At 55.1% G+C, this 14324-nt stretch overlaps 1 protein-coding gene across 3 annotated transcripts; it reads left to right on the top strand.

Moving 5' to 3' along the window:
• Positions 1–843: 843 nt before the first annotated feature.
• On the top strand, positions 844–13049 carry SLC5A5 (solute carrier family 5 member 5). Of its 3 annotated transcripts, XM_022558425.3 has the most exons (15): positions 1084–2072; positions 2943–3008; positions 3449–3500; positions 3683–3750; positions 4672–4826; positions 5260–5400; positions 5481–5610; positions 6459–6547; positions 7268–7380; positions 7455–7525; positions 7961–8047; positions 8114–8307; positions 10411–10535; positions 11287–11402; positions 12498–13049. In XM_022558425.3, exons 1-15 carry the CDS (start codon positions 1716–1718, stop codon positions 12660–12662), a joined length of 1929 nt encoding a protein of 642 aa, XP_022414133.1. In that variant the 5' UTR covers positions 1084–1715; the 3' UTR covers positions 12663–13049. The 3 variants fall into 3 exon arrangements, with proteins under 3 accessions (XP_089761398.1, XP_089761397.1, XP_022414133.1); XM_089905272.1 differs by lacking the exon at positions 10411–10535 and having other exon boundaries at positions 844–2072; positions 12498–12610; XM_089905271.1 differs by lacking the exon at positions 7961–8047 and having other exon boundaries at positions 1083–2072.
• Positions 13050–14324: the final 1275 nt, after the last annotated feature.

The following is a 14324-nucleotide window of genomic DNA, read 5'->3' on the forward strand; positions in this document are numbered from 1 at the left end:
CAGGAGGATGCAGCAGGGGAGTAGAAGGAGGAGGAATTCGGTGTCCTCCCCATCCTCCTGGCACAGGTGTAAGGTGCACACCAGCAGGCAGCAGATGCAGGGAAGAGCAGGCTGGCTCTGCACCCTTGCGCGGAGAAAGAGTGAGAAGACGGTCCTGGGCGAAACATGAGGATGCCTGGGGGACGCTGGACCCAGCTTGGGTGACGTGTGTAGGCCAGAAGAGGCCACCAGGGGGCGGCAGAGGCTGGGGAGGGTTCCAGTGCCCTAGCAAGAAACCGGGCCAATTCTTAGATCCCTCTCGCTTATGGTGGAGGGAACCCAGCTTTTGGAGGTCGAGCTAGGACTTGAACCCAGAGGTCAGAGCCTCCAGATGACAGTGTCTGAGTTTCTTGATGGCATGACCCTAGACAAGGGACTTCCCCTTCCCCTGTACCTCTGGTCTCCTCATTTGTGCGATAGGGACATGCCAGACACTACTTCCCCAGGTAGTCCTGTCTCCATTTATTCAGGTTCATGGCCACAGACAATCCGTCCCCCGTGACCTCCCTTATACACTTAATGTCTGGCACAGCGTAGACACTCAGTGCATGTTTGGTGAAGGAACCAATGAATGGACAAAGAAATGAATGAATGAGGTACTTACTCTGTGCCAGGCTTTTGTGATGCAGGTTCAATTTACTCCTCTGAGGCAAGGGCTATTTTACCCCCATTTACAGATGGGAAAACTGAGGCCCAGAGAGAAGCAAAGACTTCCTCAAATATGTATGCATTCAGGACTTGAATGCCTCCCACTCAACTTAGCCTGAGAGTGGGGTTTGGTGATGCCCTCCCTCTAGGTTATAGAGAAAGGGAGTGGGTCATGGTGCCAGTTGGGGGCGGTGTTTCAAGCAGAGCAAACTTTCCTTATGGGACCCTGCAACCTTGAAAGTAAACCCCACTCCTGTGGGTGAGTGAGCTCCCCGTAGCTCAAGGTGCAAAAAGCACAGTGGGGATTTGAATGGTGCAGCCACTGCTCCAGGCTGTGTGGCCTTGGGTGAGCGACATGCCATCTCAGAACCTCAGTTTCCCCACCTGTCAAAGGGAGGCATTAACAGCTTATGGTCAGCGGAAAGTGCCACACGACGCAAGGGGGGGGGGCATTTGGGAGCCTTCCCAGCTCCGCCACCCCACCCCCCCAGCAGCCACCTACGTGTCCTGTCCCGGCTTATCCGATCGAATCCAGGGAGGAAAGGGTGCGGGTCCTGCCCGCCCCCACGTCTGGGGGCGGAGTTTTGCTGACCCGGGAGCCCAATAAATCCACAGCCCGCCACCACGAGCTGCCCCTTTAAGCCCCACCGAGACCTCCTGCAGTCAGCGCTGAGCACAGCTCCCAGGGAGAGGGACAGACGTCTGGGTGGTGGACGCACAGCTGCACCGGGCAATCGGACCGAGTGGGAGGCCAGGTGGACGGACAGACAGACAGACGGTGGAGACAGACACGAAGACGAAGAGGAGGGACAGGGAGACAGGCGACCGCAGCAAGGAGCCACAGATTCCTTGCCCAGGGAGCCCCGGCCCGCGGGGGACCAAAGGGGACAGGCTTGCCGTGTAGCTGCCGAGGCCGAGCATCCTCCCACCTCTGCGCAGTCCTGCCTCCTCTGCCAACTTCCCTTACCCTAGACACGCGGGGTGGCTGGGAGGGCGGAGGACACGCCTGGTCCCCTCACCCGCACCTCATGGCCGCCGTCGAGGCAGGGGCGCGGGCCACGTTCGGAGCCTGGGACTACGGGGTCTTCGCTCTCATGCTGCTGGTGTCCACCGGCATCGGACTATGGGTCGGGCTAGCCCGGGGCGGGCAGCGCAGCGCCGAGGATTTCTTCACCGGGGGCCGGAGCCTGACTGCCTTGCCCGTTGGCCTCTCGCTGGCCGCCAGCTTCATGTCGGCGGTACAGGTGCTGGGCGTGCCGGCCGAGGCCTACCGCTACGGCCTCAAGTTCCTCTGGATGTGCCTGGGACAGCTGCTCAACTCTCTGCTCACTGCGCTGCTCTTCCTGCCGGTCTTCTACCGCCTGGGCCTCACCAGCACCTACCAGGTACCAGGCAGAGGCCCGGCAGCGTCAGGACCTGCCTGGCTGGGAACGCAGGGTCGCGGTGGGGGAGATCCTGAGGATTTGAGCTGCTGTGCAGGGGGCCGCAGGCGGGCTCCTTAGTGCTTTAATGTGGGGGGCCCCCGGGCGGACAGGTGGTGAGGGTTCTGGGAAGAAGCCCCAGGCACTGGGGCCAGGGGCAGGAAGGAGGAAGACGAGCCGGCGTCTGGATTCTCTTTGGTGGAAACCCGGTCAGGGCGTGGCCAGGCTCGGCCAGGAGCGCACTCACGTGCGCACAGGCACACACTTGCAACCCACATGCCTGGGCTTGCGTACACCCGAGTGCTCGCCGGGCGGCGGGCTCAGGATTCGAAATCCGACATCCCCGCCTCCTCCTGCCTTCGGCAAGGGGTTGCCTCTCTGCTCGGGTTTCCCAAACGTCAAACTGGGCTAATTACAGGACCTGCCTCCAGGGCAGTGAGCAAAGTGATTAAAATCTTGACCAGTGTACGGTAGGCAGCCTGCTACAGGCACTGTCTGTATCTTGCCAAAGTTGACTCAGAGAGGCGGCAGCCCCGGGGGACGATCAGACATGAATGGGAGTGGGTGGGGCTGATGTGTACACACTTGATGGCTCAGTCCTCCTGGGCACACGCCATGTGCACAGGCGCGGGGATGGCGCGTGTGCGCAGGTGTGTGCAGGTAGGTCGGAGTGTGTGCTCCGGGCGGGAGCCCCCGTGGGCAAGAGTGCGGAGAGCGCAGTTGCCCTCCCGAGGGCGGGCAGAAGCCAAGAGGGCGAGTGAAGGACTCCAGACGCGTCGGACCCCTGGGTAAGGCCAGTCCAAGTGACCATGAGCCCTCGGCTCCTCCTTGCAGTATCTGGAGCTGCGCTTCAGCCGCGCTGTGCGGCTCTGCGGGACCCTGCAGTACCTGGTGGCTACAGTGAGTGGCCTCGGCCCCGCCCTCGCCCCCAGGGTCCAGCTCGGGTCAAATCTTTGTCGGTCCCACCCAGAGCCCTCTTCCTTCCCTCACGACGCCGCCCCGTGGGTCCCGCCCCGACCCCGCAAAGCCTTGCCTAGGCCCCGCCCGCAATCCTTCTGGCCCCGCCCCCAAGAGGCTTCATCTATAATACAAGTTTGGCCCACAGGCCTCTCGCATACGCGCTACCCGAGCCCGCCGCGACCCTACATGGCCCTGCCCATCTGGCCCCAGTCACGTACCCCAACCACCCTTCTCCCCCTATCTCCTAATGCCTTCTTAACCCAGGAGCCCCCCAATCCCCCCGCCCCTACTCACCTGCCCCTGCCCTCTAATGCCTTCTTAACCCAGGAGCCCCCCAATCCCCCCGCCCCTACTCACCTGCCCCTGCCCTCTACCTGCAGATGCTGTACACCGGGATCGTGATCTACGCCCCCGCGCTCATCCTGAACCAAGGTTTGACTCGGGCGAGGGTGACGGGGAGGGGACAAGAGCTTAGAGACTGGACCAGGGGAAGGAAGGGGCAGCCCTAGGAGAGACTTGGGAGGGAAGTATCCTCCTGGAGAGAAGAGGGCCCAAGAGAGCGGAGGCCAAGTTTACACCCTGCACGGCGGCCTAATGGGAGGGTCTCCTTGCAGTGACAGGGCTGGACATCTGGGCATCGCTCCTGTCTACCGGAGTCATCTGCACCTTCTACACTACTGTGGTGAATGTCCCCCTACCCCCACCCGACGTGGGGCTCCATGTCCACTGAGTGGGAGAGACTGTGGGCAGGCCCATCCACTCCCTACCTTCCCTTCCTCCGGAGGAAGCCTGTGTCCCAACTGGGCCTACTTCCTCATCTTTATTATGAAAGGTGATTTGAAAGGTTTATTGCTGAAAGTCCAAGGACAATCTAGCTTCAGGCATGGGTGGATCCAGGGGCTACAACAGAGTCCTCTGGGTCCCTCTCCCATCTCTAGGGACCTCATTAGCTCCAGGCTTCCATCCCTTTTGGCTTCCTTCCAGCAGCAAGTGAGTTCCAATTTCAGGATGGGCTGGCTGAAGTCCCCGCAGGGCTCTGTTTGGCTGGCTCTGGTATTCTGTGAAGGATGAGCCACTCACAGATGTTTGGGTGGCTAGGATGTTCTGATTGGCTATTCCTGGAGCTGGGAGCAGGGTTAGCTTCACCCAAGCGACCTGGGTGGGGGAAGGGGCTTCTCCAAAGGAAAATCCAGGGGCTGCCAAGACAAAAACATGAAGAACACACGCCAAAGACATGAAGGCTGGATGGGTAAAAACAACAGCTAATAATAACAGTAGTACTAATAATGATAATAATGGTGGCAGCCATCACTCACTGAACACTTGTATGTGCCAGATGCTCTTCCAAATATTTTTCTTATAGTAACTAATTTAGTCCTCACAATGATACCCTGAGGAAGGTACTGTTATTACCCCCATTTTACAGATAAGGAAACCGAGGCAGAGAGGGGTATTGGCCCCAGCCACTGCTGGAGGCCAGGCCAGGTTGGCCCCAGCCAGGTCCGCTACCTGACTCCTCCTCCCTCCTACATCTGCCCTGTCCTGTAGGCCCCAGACAGATTCCCGTCTGACACCCTGTCTCCCTCCCTGTCACATCTTGCAGGGCGGCATGAAGGCTGTGATCTGGACCGACGTGTTTCAGGTCTTAGTGATGCTGAGTGGTTTCTGGGTTGTCCTGGCTCGCGGAACTATGCTCGTGGGTGGACCTGGGCAAGTACTTGAGCTTGCCAAGAACCACTCCAGGATCAACCTGATGGAGTAAGTGAAAACATAAAGGGGGATACTGCCAAACGATGGAGCTGACATCTGTCTGCCCTGGGAGAAGCCAGCCAATGCCTCCTGCTCCAGGAAGCCCTCCTTGCTCCCCTCCCGAGACTCCCCACGGACAGAACCCTGGCTCCCCCTCTCTGTACTCCCACAGCCCCCATCCCTCCATCTGGCCCAGACTTCTGCACCACCCCACCCGCTAGCCCAGACTGGGGACTGCAGGCTCTCTGAGCTCCCAGCTGAACATAGAAAAAATGTTTTCTGAATGCATACATGGATGATTCAAACTCCTAGTCACATTTCAGAACCTACCCCAAATATCCCTTTAAGGCCCATAAGGTGCAGAATGGCTATCTGGGGCACTTCGGGTGGGTGAAGTCAGTGTGGCATCCCCACATGGCTGACTTTCCCTGCCCTCATCCAGCTTTGACCTGGACCCAAGGAGCCGCTACACATTCTGGACTTTTGTTGTCGGTGGCACATTGGTATGGCTTTCAATGTATGGTGTGAACCAAGCACAGGTGCAGCGCTACATGGCCTGTCGCACGGAGAAACAGGCCAAGCTGTGAGTATTTGGGAGGGGCAAAGTGGATACTTCGGGGACGTGCTGCTCCCCTCCCCTTCTGAGACCACCTCTCCCCCCAGGGCCGTGCTCGTCAACCAGCTGGGCCTGTTCCTGATCGTGTCCAGTGCTGCTTTCTGTGGCATCATCATGTTCACGTTCTACCTTGACTGTGACCCTCTCCTGGCAGGGCGTATCTCTGCCCCAGACCAGGTGAGTCTGGTCCAGGCTCCTAGGCCACTTCTATCTACCCACCCCCACTGTGAACCTCTGGATGAGTCTCTGCGGGTGAGAGTGGAAAAGTAGAGACAGCCTGTGCAAAGGTCCAGAGGCAGGAAAGAGCTCAGCTCACAGGAGGATCTGGGAGGTGATGGGAAGCCATGGGAGGGAGTAGGGGAGGGGCATTTCAGACTCCCTGAAGGCTATCAAGGAGGAGATGGGACCATGGTCCATCATGAAATGATGACATTAACCATAATGACCCTCTCTCATGTCCCAAGTGTCTACTCTGTGCCTTATGCTGTTCCCTTCACAAGCAGTTAATTTCCCATCAAATCTTTCAACATGTGATGAGGCCAAGGTTGCCATGGCCCTTGACGTACAGATGAGGAAACTGAGGCAGGAGGTCGTGGGTAGAGCAATTGCCTGAGGTCCACAGGCAAGTCGGGGGCAGCACCAGGGCCAAGACCTAGACCTGCACACCCTGGCGGGATCTCTGACCCTGGGGCTCAGAGCTGGCAGAGGCTGAAAGACCATCCCATCAGATCCTCCTCTGGGGTCAGATCCTGGACTGTCTGACTGTGTAACCTCAAGCAAGGTGTGTACCTCTTTGGTCTCACTGGCTCCATCAGTAAAGTGGGGATGACACAGGACCTTGCCTCACTCAGGTCCCAGGGCTCTTTGCATGGTATCACAAAGTCGATCAACAAACACACACACGCTAAGTGCCCACTGTGAGCCTGGTCTGTACAGGGTGCTGGGGACGTGCAGTGTAAGGACAGACAGAAGCCCCTGCCCTTGGGGTGCTGCTGTCCTGGAGGTTGACCCCCGACTCCCCCCAGTACATGCCCTTGATGGTGCTGGACATCTTCGTGGACCTGCCTGGAGTCCCTGGGCTCTTTCTGGCCTGTGCCTACAGTGGCACCCTCAGGTGAGTGGCACAGCTTGCTCACTTGGCCACATCTGAGCCCGTGGGTCCTCCTTGTCTCTACCAGCCACTCCCCTGTGAGATGGGATGTTCTGGGCATGTCCATCATTTAACTGCTCAGTCCCCATCAGGTGGGCTCTGGCAAAGGGCACACCCTGGGCATCAGGACCCCAGCTCCGGAGTCTTTACCGTCTTATTCCCCGGCAGGGCCACACGAGACTCCTTTCCCTTCTTTCTGTCCTCCATCCCCCAAACAAATGTTTGATAAGCACCTATGTGGCAGGTACTGCTGTTCTAAATACTGGGGCGCAGCCATGGCCAAGCGGTCACCACTCTTGCCCTCAGGGGCCTCACACTCTGGTAGTTTCAAATCTTCTACAACTTGCGGCCTGCTCCTGCTGTGACCAGAGTTCCATGAGACTGTTATCTGCACCCCATTATTGCTCTGTAATGAGAACTTGTGTCATTTGTGGCCTTGGTCATGGGTGTCCTTGCTCCTGCGAGGGTGTCTCAGGTCTATGGGGGAGTGTGGAGATGTGGACATCTCCACTCCTGAGGAATTCTGTCGCCCCTGCCTCTGCCCTCGGGCTGGCTGGGGGTCCTGGCAGGCCAGATAGTGTGGGCAGCTGGGGGCCTCCCCTAGCAGGTAGGCCCCAGGGTGTGTGTGGCCAATCCCTTGATGTGGCCTGAGGACACCCCTCTCCCCTCCCTTGTACCCGCCAGCACTGCATCTACCAGCATCAATGCCATGGCTGCTGTCACTGTGGAGGACCTCATCAAACCTCGGCTGCCGAGTCTGACCCCCCGGAAACTTGTCATCATCTCCAAGGGGCTGTGTGAGTTGGGGGGACCCGGGTGGGGGGCCAGGGCAGCCTCTCCCCGCTGACAGTGCCATCCCCATCCACTACAGCACTCATCTACGGCTCGGCCTGTCTCACTGTGGCAGCTCTGTCCTCCCTGCTGGGGGGCGGCGTTCTCGAGGTGAGCCCCGCTCCCCACCCTGCCCTAATCTCCCCAAGAGGTGAGGCAACATCCACGTTGAAATGAGGCTCCGAGAAGGTCACACATGTCAGCGGCAGAACTGAGTTCTGACTGATGCCACAGGCAGGATACTTCCTGCAGCCACCTGGCCAAAAGCGGGGGGACGGGGGAGGGGGGGCAGCTAGGAGCGGGAGTGGTGGCCTGGGGGCAAGAAGGGCCTCCTTCTGGCCTGGAGGTGGAACCAGGTTTGTCAAGAGAGAGAATCAGCATCTTTGGGAGAGAGGCAGGCACAAGGAGTCGCCTCCCCTTTAGGGCACAGAGGAGTCTCAAGGTCCACAGTAGAATTCCCCAGGTCTTCCTTTCCCAGCGGGTAAACTGAGGACAGGAAAGGTGGGAGAGCTCTGCTCTCAGTCTCAACCCCACCCACTCTCCCAGGGCTCCTTCACCATCATGGGAGTCATCAGCGGCCCCCTCCTAGGAGCTTTCATCCTGGGAATGTTCCTCCCCGCCTGCAATACGCTGGTGAGTGGGGGTGAGCGAGGTGAGGGGCTGGGAGTACCCTCCACTGACACTGGGTCCCCCAATCAGGGCGTCCTGTCCGGGCTGGCGGTGGGCTTGGCGCTGTCGCTGTGGGTGGCCGTGGGTGCCACTCTGTACCCGCCTAGCGCGCAGTCCATGGGGGTCCTGCCTTCATCGGCCGCCGGCTGTGCTGTGCCCTCTGCCAACGCCTCTGGCATCCTAGACCCGCTTCTCGCCGCCAACGCCTCCAGCAGGGCCTCCAGGTGAGCGAGCTGGTGTGAGCGGGAGGCGTGGCCAGGGAGGGATCCTGGCCCGATTGAGAGGAGGAGCGGGGAGCAGGAAGAAGTGAGGGAAGGGCATTCCCAGCAGAGGGGAAAGAAAGTGCAAAGGCTCTGAGACCAGGGTTCAGTTTATCTATTTATTTACTTATTTATTTATTTATTTATTTTGGCTGCGTTGGGTCTTCATTGCTGCGTGCAGGCTTTCTCTAGTGGCGGCGAGCGGGGGCTACTCTTCGTTGTGGTGCGCGGGCTTCTCATCGCGGTGGCTTCTCTTGTTGCGGAGCACAGGCTCTAGGTGCGCGGGCTTCAACAGTTGTGGCTCGCGGGCTTAGTTGCTCCGCGGCATGTGGGATCTTCCCGGACCAGGCATCGAACCCGTGTCCCCTGCACTGGCAGGCGGATTCTTAACCACTGCGCCACCGGGGAAGTCCCCCAGTGTTCACTTCAGTGCATTCCAACTATGGTGAGGTTGGGGTGGATTTAGTGGGAGGAGTAAGGATAGGAGAAGAGGTCCAGCCAGAGGAATCTGATTCTTTTCTTTCTAAATTGAGATATCATTTACAGACCATAAAATTAGCCGTTTAAAAGTGGCTTTTAGTATATTCCCCAGGTTATACAATCATCACCACTAACTGAAGAATATTTTCGTTACCTCAAAAACAAACAAAACAAAAAAGACCAAAAAATAAAACTCTGTACGTTTTAGCAGTCACTCCCCATTTCCACCTCCCTCTAGCCCCTGGCAACCACTAATCCAGTTTCTGTCACTATGGATTTGCCTATTCTGTACATTTCATATGAATGAAATTGTACAACATACGGCCTGTTGTCTCTGGCTTCCTTCACTCAGCATGGTGTTTTTAAGGTTCATCCACATTGTAGCATGTATCAGTGCTTCCTTCCTTTTATGGCTGAGTAATATTTCACTGTATGGATGGATCAATTTTATTTATCCTTCATCAGTTGGTGGACATTTAGTGATTGTGAACAGTGCTGCTATGAACATTTGTGTACAAGTATTGGTGTAGACATATGTTTTCATTTCTCTGGATATATACCTAGGAGTGGAATTGCTGGATCATATGGTAATTCTATGTTTAACTTTCTGAGGAGCCACCAGACTGTTTTCCACAGTGACTACATCATTTTACATTCCCTCCAGCAATATACGAGTGTTCCAATTTCTCCACATCCTCTCCGATACTTGTTATTTTCCCCTTTTAAAAATCCTAGCCATCCTACTGGGTATGAAGTGATATCTCATTGTGGTTTTGATTTGTGTTTCCCTAATGACTAAGGATGTTGACCATCTTTTCACGTGCTTACTGGCCATATTTATATCTTCTTTGGAGAAATGTCTCCTCAGATCCCTTGCTCATTTTTAAACTGGGCCATTTGTCTTTTCATTGTTGAGTTGTAATTTATATATTCTTTATATCTTTATAATGCTGGATATTAGATCCTTATCAGATATACGATTTGCAAACATTTTCTTTCATTCTGTGTGCTGTCATTCATTCTGTTGACAGTATCCTTTGATATACAAAAGTTTTCCATTTTGATGAAGTCCTGTTTATCTATGTTTTCTTTGTTTTGTTTCGTTTGGCTGTGCTACGTGGTTTTTAGGATCTTAGTTCCCTGACCAGGGATTGAACCCACCCCCTCAGCAGTGAAAGCAAGGAGTCCTAACCACTGGACCGCCAGGGAATTCCCTCTGTGTTTTCTTTGGCTGCTTGTGCTTTTGGTGTCATATCTAAGAAACTATTGCCAAATCCAAGGTCATAAAGGTTCACAGCTGTTTTCTTCTTAGAGCTTAATTTGGTTTGATTCTGAGGGCAATAGGGATCCATGGAGGGTGATGAGAAGTAGCAGGAGGTGATCTGAGTTACATTTTAGTAATGCTCCCTCTGCTTGTGTGTACAGAATGCCTGAGGGTGTTGGTGGGATAGCAGCAGGGAAGGAGAACTGGCACATGGCCAGATGAGCAATAATGGAGGACTGGGCTGGGTCGTGGGAGTGGAGACAGGAAGAAGCAAATGGGCTGGGAGTGGATTTTAGACTCATGCTCAACTCTCCCTCCCCCAGCCTCGAAATGGACCCTGATCAACCCACCTTAACTGACAGCTTCTATGCCATTTCCTATCTCTATTATGGTGCCCTGGGCACAGTGAGCACCGTGCTATGTGGAGCTCTCGTCAGCTGCCTGACGGGTAAGGAGGGCGTGTAGCATTCTTAGAAGTCATCCTGTCCATCCCTCTGCCTCTAGGACCCACCAGACAGGGAGGGAAGGAAGGATTCTTCTGCCAGCCAAGTGGCCACTGTGTGCTAGCCGCATCTACACCCTTTGTGCTGCATCACCTTCAGGACAACCCTCCACCTCGTGGGACTTGTCCTATTTTGCAAAGGCAGAAACAGAGGCATCCCCTATCCACCTCTCTATTCCCTCTTCGCCCCCCAAAATTAAGCCTTTGTGAGAGGAAGGCCGGTAGGGCCACGAGACACTGTCCCTGGTGCTGATATATCTTCTCATCAAGGCCTTAGCAACTCTGCGCTCCTCCAGGAATTCTGAATCCCATGGAGAAGTGGGAAGAGATCAAAAGAAATCAACAGAGATAATAGTACCTGTCCTCGCTTCCTGAGTCTCAGACTTCACATTCACCAGGCCTTTATTGAGTCTTTCTCTGTTGGGCAATATTCTAGACGATAGGGACATAGGAGTGAACGGAACCATGTGCCGGACCCTCCTGGCCATCCACTGTTGTTCTATTACAACCCCTCACTGTACAGATGAGACAACTGAACCCAGAGGGGGGCAGAGACTTGCCAGTGTCCCCAGTGGGTCACTATCAGATCTCGGACTGGAAACCATCAGAGCTCTCCCTTCCCCTCCCCAGGGCCTGGTCTCCAGTCCCCGCCCCCCACCCCTCGCTAAATAATTCCATTTTCTCTCTGCCCCCTCAGGCCCCACCAAGCGCAGTGCCCTGGGTCCTGGTCTGCTGTGGTGGGACCTCACACGGCAGACGGCATCTGTGGCCCCTAAGGAAGAAGTGGCTACCCTGGATGACAGCTTGATGAAGGTCAGTCTAGGGCTGTGCTCTCGGAGTTGGGGGAGGGGCAGTGAAGTGGCTTCGGGTGCTCTGTGTGTGGCCACAACTCAGGGAAGTGACAGGGTGAGTCAGCATGTTTGTCTTTCTCAACTTCTCCTTACCTCCTGTGGAAAGGCTCAGTTGGGAGCTAATGTGTCTTCAACACTTTCCCCTTTAACAAGCACTGAGCAGAATTCATTTTCATCGTATCTGTTTTTACAATTACTTCCATTCTATGGCAAGTGAAACTGGTTTGTCTTTTGGTGTTGATATAAAGTGTCTCCTGAAAAGAAAATTGCTTAATTCAAAAGTGAGTCAACTTAGGAAAACTCTTACATAAGAAACACCACAGGGAGTAGACCAACCTTGGCCAAAGCCGTGTGGCTGCTATTGGAATGTCCTGAGTTTAAGAAACATTGTCCCTGGGGGGTCTGATCCAGGCCTGCTCTTGCTTTGGAATCCCTGTTTCATTCCCTTATTTATTAAGCACTTGCTGTGTACCCAGACCTGTACTGGCAGGAGCAGAAGAAAGCTAAACCAAGAAAGGAATAGGATCTAAGCAGGTGGTGAATATTAGGAAGAAAATAAAGCAGAATACTAAGATGGGGATAGCCTCTTGGAAGAGTCCAGAATGAGAAGGAGACAGCCATAGGGAAATCTGAGGGAAGGGCATTCTTGGTGGAGGGCACAGCAGGTGCAAAGGGTCTGAGGCCAGAGCAGACTCAACGGTGAGGGCTGGGGAGGGAGTGGATTTGGCTTAAGTGTTTTAAAGCTCCCTCCAGCTGCTGTGGGAAAATATTCATTCTCTGGAAGAACAATAGGCAGAGTCAGAGAGAGGATGTGGGCGGGCATCCATGGAAGCTCTGATGGCCTGGACTGTAGGTGACACGGGCATGGGGGAGAGAAGTGGATGGAGGTTTTTGAGGCAGAAGGGACAGGACTGACCTATGCACTGGACAAGGGGATATTGTGCAACTCTGCCCAGGTTCTGTCCTCCCAGGCCCTCTGTCCGCAACTGGAGGATATCTGAGCTGACACAGCAGAAGTGGTCTTTATGACAGGGTCTTTCTTCTCTCCTCCCCCCAGGGTGCTGAAGAATTGTCCCCAGGAACCAAGAGGCCTCCTGACTTCCTGCCCACTGACGAGGACCATCTGCTCTTCCTGGGTCAGAAGGAGATGAATGGAGCTGGCTCCAGGACCCCAGGCAGTGAACATGACAAAGGTCTTAACCTGCGAGAGACAGACCTCTGAGGCAGTCAGGAACTGACCGCCTGGGATGGAACCCCAGGGGAGCCAATCCCAGGCCATGAGCCGATAGTCTTGGGCTCCTATTGGCTAGGCCACATCATATGCAAATAAGCTCGGGACTGCACGTCCCTACCCTATGGGAAGAGGTGAAGCCCCACCTCCAGAAAGTCATTTTATCCTGCCTCCTCCTTCCAGCTGGACCCAAGTCTTAGATGCTGCACCCCTGCCCACTCCCCCAAAACAAGGCCAGATATTTCTCTACCTACAAAAGTAAGATATTGAAGTCCCCTCTGGACAACATGGGAAAACCCCAGGCCCAACACTGGGGTCTGAGAAAGACCCCAGTTCTTCCCTGGGAATTATCTGAACCTTAGCAATGATTTTGGATGTCCTCAGGCCCAACCCCTTGTGCCCACTTCACAGGTAGGGAAACCAAGGCCTGGAAAGGGGCATTGACTTGGCCAAGGTCACAGAACAAACCAGACACTCATCGAGAGTTAGACACCAGCTCTCCCTCCTTCATCCCTTCCCTATTTTCCTCCCTTTGGAGGGACAGACGTCACATGGCCTCTGATCTTGTGAGGAGGAGGGAAGGAGAAAGGAAGAATAATGTTTTCAGCCTTCCTTCTGTGCCTGGACACTTTACCCATCTCATCCATTAAGGACCATGAGCCCACTTTACAGAGGAAGAAACTGAGGCTCAGCGAGGTTGCCTGAGGTCACACAGTGAGTCGGGTCAGGTCAGGGACAGACCTGGGTGCTGCATGATGCTGAGGCTCCGTTGACGATGTGTTGCTGGTATACAGGCGAGCTCACATACCAGAGACGCGTCTGACCCTTGGTTGGAGACTTCATCCATGCACATCAAATAAATGGACTCTTGATGTTCTGTCTTCTCTGAAAAATCATTTTGGCTGTCACCCTAGATCTCCTCAGTCAGATCTGAGTGCAAATCTCTTTATCACTATCCCCGAGCCTATGATGAATAAACCTGAGTATTTAAAGCATCAGAGCAAGGTGATCACTCCCGTGCTAGGGTGCACTACACTGCCTTCCCAGGCACACAGCTTCTCTCCCCTCCTGACTCCCTCCCAAAGGATCCCCTCCTCACTGCCCTTTGTACACTGTCCCTGCACCAGCCCCTGGGGTTTCTGTGACACTGAGAGCTGGCTGTACCCACCTCTGCCCACAACTGCCATGGCTCCCATGGCCTCCAGAGAAGCATCCCCTGCTCACCTAGCAGTTGGAGCCCTTATACTAGGTTCAATAAGGTAGCCCCAAAATTCACGTCTACCTGGAAACTCAGAATGTAAGCTTCTTTAAAAATAGGGTCTTGGCAGGTGTACTTGGTCAAGTTAAGATTAGGTCATACTGGGACTTCCCCGGTGGCGCAGTCATTGAGAATCCGTCTGCCAGTGCAGGGGACACGGGTTCAAGCCCTGGTCCAGGAAGATCCCACATGCCACGGAGCACTACTACAAGCCTATATGCCACAACTACTGAGCCTGCGCTCTAGTACCCACGAGCCGCAACTACTGAGCCCAAGTGCCACAACTACTGAAGCCGGCACGCCTAGAGCCTGTGCTCCACAACAAAGAGAAGCCACCGCAATGAGAAGCCCGCACACCACAACGAAGAGTAGCCCCTGCTCGCCACAACTAGAGA

Source organism: Delphinapterus leucas, unplaced genomic scaffold (assembly GCF_059928025.1).
Source record: "Delphinapterus leucas isolate spDelLeu-1000000601 "Yukka" unplaced genomic scaffold, BTC_Dleu_Yukka2 spDelLeu_asBTCV2_sq25, whole genome shotgun sequence".
Taxonomy (NCBI): domain Eukaryota; kingdom Metazoa; phylum Chordata; class Mammalia; order Artiodactyla; family Monodontidae; genus Delphinapterus; species Delphinapterus leucas.

What these genes read in the sequence shown, in the direction of transcription:
- SLC5A5 (XM_022558425.3), top strand. Translation starts at nt 1,716, where the DNA reads ATGGCCGCCGTCGAGGCAGGGGCGCGGGCCACGTTCGGAGCCTGGGAC. An exon ending in CGCGCTCATCCTGAACCAAG is followed by an intron (nt 3,501 to 3,682) that starts GTTTGACTCGGG and finishes GTCTCCTTGCAG; the next exon opens with TGACAGGGCTGGACATCTGG. An exon ending in ACGGAGAAACAGGCCAAGCT is followed by an intron (nt 5,401 to 5,480) that starts GTGAGTATTTGG and finishes CTCTCCCCCCAG; the next exon opens with GGCCGTGCTCGTCAACCAGC.